Source organism: Tachysurus vachellii, chromosome 24 (genome assembly GCF_030014155.1).
Source record: "Tachysurus vachellii isolate PV-2020 chromosome 24, HZAU_Pvac_v1, whole genome shotgun sequence".
Taxonomy (NCBI): Eukaryota; Metazoa; Chordata; class Actinopteri; order Siluriformes; family Bagridae; genus Tachysurus; species Tachysurus vachellii.
Window position 1 is genome coordinate 16,925,634 of NC_083483.1, and position 2,500 is coordinate 16,928,133.

Sequence of the window (2,500 nt, forward strand, 5' to 3'; positions counted from 1 at the left end):
TTGTATATAAATGTTTATATATATATATATATATATATATATATATATATATATATATATATATCTATATATATGTGTGTGTGTGTGTGTGTGTGTGTGTGTGTGTGTGTGTGTGTGTGTGTGTGTGTGTATATATATATATATATATATATAAACAGTTAAACCCATGTAAATGTATACATGTGTGTGTGTGTGTGTGTGTGTGTGTGTGTGTATATATATTTTATGATTCTGTTGAATCGACTCTTGGAATAAGAATCTGAACCGAGCAGGAGTTACCAAGTGACACCCGCGCGCCTGCAATAGGAGCTAAATAAATAAATAAATAAATAAGAATGGTGTCCACGCGGTGAAGCAGAAACATGACCTTCCTGACACCAGCTTTATTCCCCATGACATCACAGCAGTAACAGAATCATGACTCTCACCTGAGGAACCGAAAGCTTTGCACAGGAGCCACCGGAGACTGGCGCAGGTTTTGGCTCGGTTCGGCTCATAGCGCTCCAGAGGCCTGATCTCCGGTACCGAGTCCACCATCACAGACAAACACACAAATGGTCCGAAAATCACTGGGAAATGTTTATAATCTTATTTCAGTCTTCTGTTTTACATCCAATGGATCAGTTCATCTTTATTGTTTCCTCTGTTCTCTCTCCATCCTTCAGTCTTCTGAGCGGAGAGGAGGATGTGTGACACACACACACACACACACACACACACACACACACACACACACACACGTCAGTCAAACATCCTCGTCCAATCGCGTGGCACTGGGCGTGGCCTCGCAGCATCCTCAGATCAAACTAAACAAAACCAATGCAATGATTTTATTTATTACTTTTTTACTTTTTTTTTTCAATTCAATTTATTTGTAACTGACATTTGTATCAAAGCAAATAAATATTATAGAGTTTAAAATGTAATGACTGTTTATCCCTTTATTTAGTAGCTGAATATAACTTCACTACTGACACAGATTTAAATAATTATAAAATATTACATTACATAATTATTGTAATGTAATATTAATTAATTCGATATTCAATTAAATGTCAGCAAAATAATTTAAAATAATTATAAAGCAGAATTATCTTGTTAAAAACATAAAGTATTAAACATGGAATACACATCTCCTTTTCAGACAAAAACAAAATACATTACAAAAATAAATAAATAACTGAAAGAAGAACTTTTATTTTAAACTTGATCTTATTCTCGGCTACAAGTTTAATAATTCTATGTAAATTTGACTATATTTAGGATATTTACACTTGCTAATAAATCATATATAATAGTTTACAGTATTTTATTGATCAAATGTAGTCAGATGTTCTGTAGAACTAAACCGATGTTAATTAAAAGATCAACATGTGATGTAATGAGATGTAATGAGATGTAATAAGATGTAATGAGATGTAATAAGGTGAAATGAGATGTAATAAGGTGAAATGAGATGTAATAAGATGTAATAAGATGTAATAAGATGTAATGAGATGTAATAAGGTGAAATGAGATGTAATAAGATGTAATAAGATGTAATGAGATGTAATGAGATGTAATGAGATGTAATAAGATGTAATGAGATGTAATGAGATGTAATAAGATGTAATGAGATGTAATGAGATGTAATAAGATGTAATGAGATGTCTCTCTCAGAGCTATGAGCGAATCAGCAGATCTCAGAAACTGCAACATTAAATATTAGATGTATTGTTTACATTATTATTATTTAATTTCTCTAGCTGCTTCCTGGTTCATGCTCTTTAATCTCTGGATCTTGGACGACTTCTAGTAGATCTTCAGAATAAGGTTTGTGTATCAGATTTGTCCTCTTTAATTGATCCATAATGCAGCTGTGTGACTTGTCTTCAACCTGCCTAAGTTCTCCACACTGCTGTGTTCCTCCACTGGCTCCTGGAGCTGAACACATCAGATTTAAACACTGATGATTGCCCACAAAGCCACAAACAGACCATCTCCCTCTTCCCTCAAAGCCCTCATCACTCCTCACACTGCACCTCACACCCTCAGATCTACAGCACTGCTCCACTGGTCCCACCATCTCTCAGGGTAAGAGGTAAGTTTACTACAAGACTCTTCTTTATTAAATAAAGTTTTAGGTTGATGTTATCCTCAGTAAGTGTTAATGTATTACAGCATGTGTGTCTGGAGTCTTAACACATGCTGTAAATGTAAAATGATATGAATCGTATGTGTTCTTTACCACTAGGGGGCAGAAGAACCTTTATAATTAATTCTGCATCATTCACTTTTCTGTCTTTGCTGTTGATTAATCAGAGTTTGGGTTTAGGAACAAATCATCCAGACAAAAATCTGTTCTAAGGATATTTCTTTTTATTTTGGCTAATTATTCATGTTTTTTGAATATATGTTGTGTATTTATTCAGAATATTAAACTTTTAGAAGTTACACACGACATACAATGTTAAAATAAATAGGAACATTTCAACAATAACTTTTAATAATAATAATAATA

At 33.3% G+C, this 2,500-nt stretch overlaps 2 protein-coding genes across 4 annotated transcripts in view; both read right to left on the reverse strand.

Moving 5' to 3' along the window:
• The window catches only part of LOC132839654 (calmodulin-regulated spectrin-associated protein 3), a 14,691-nt gene extending 14,002 nt beyond the window's left edge, over window positions 1-689 (reverse strand). For all 3 annotated transcript variants that reach the window (XM_060860751.1, XM_060860752.1, XM_060860750.1), the window contains exon 1: window positions 429-689. In XM_060860751.1, the coding sequence (XP_060716734.1) occupies window positions 429-537 (109 nt within the window). In that variant the 5' untranslated portion in view covers window positions 538-689. The remainder of the gene's footprint in view (window positions 1-428) is intronic.
• A 1,756-nt stretch (window positions 690-2,445) lies between these two features.
• The window catches only part of lpar2b (lysophosphatidic acid receptor 2b), an 18,878-nt gene continuing 18,823 nt past the window's right edge, over window positions 2,446-2,500 (reverse strand). Inside the window, exon 5 of the mRNA XM_060860170.1 lies at window positions 2,446-2,500. This exon is cut by the window's right edge and continues 189 nt beyond it. The gene's annotated coding sequence lies outside the window, so the exon portion shown is untranslated.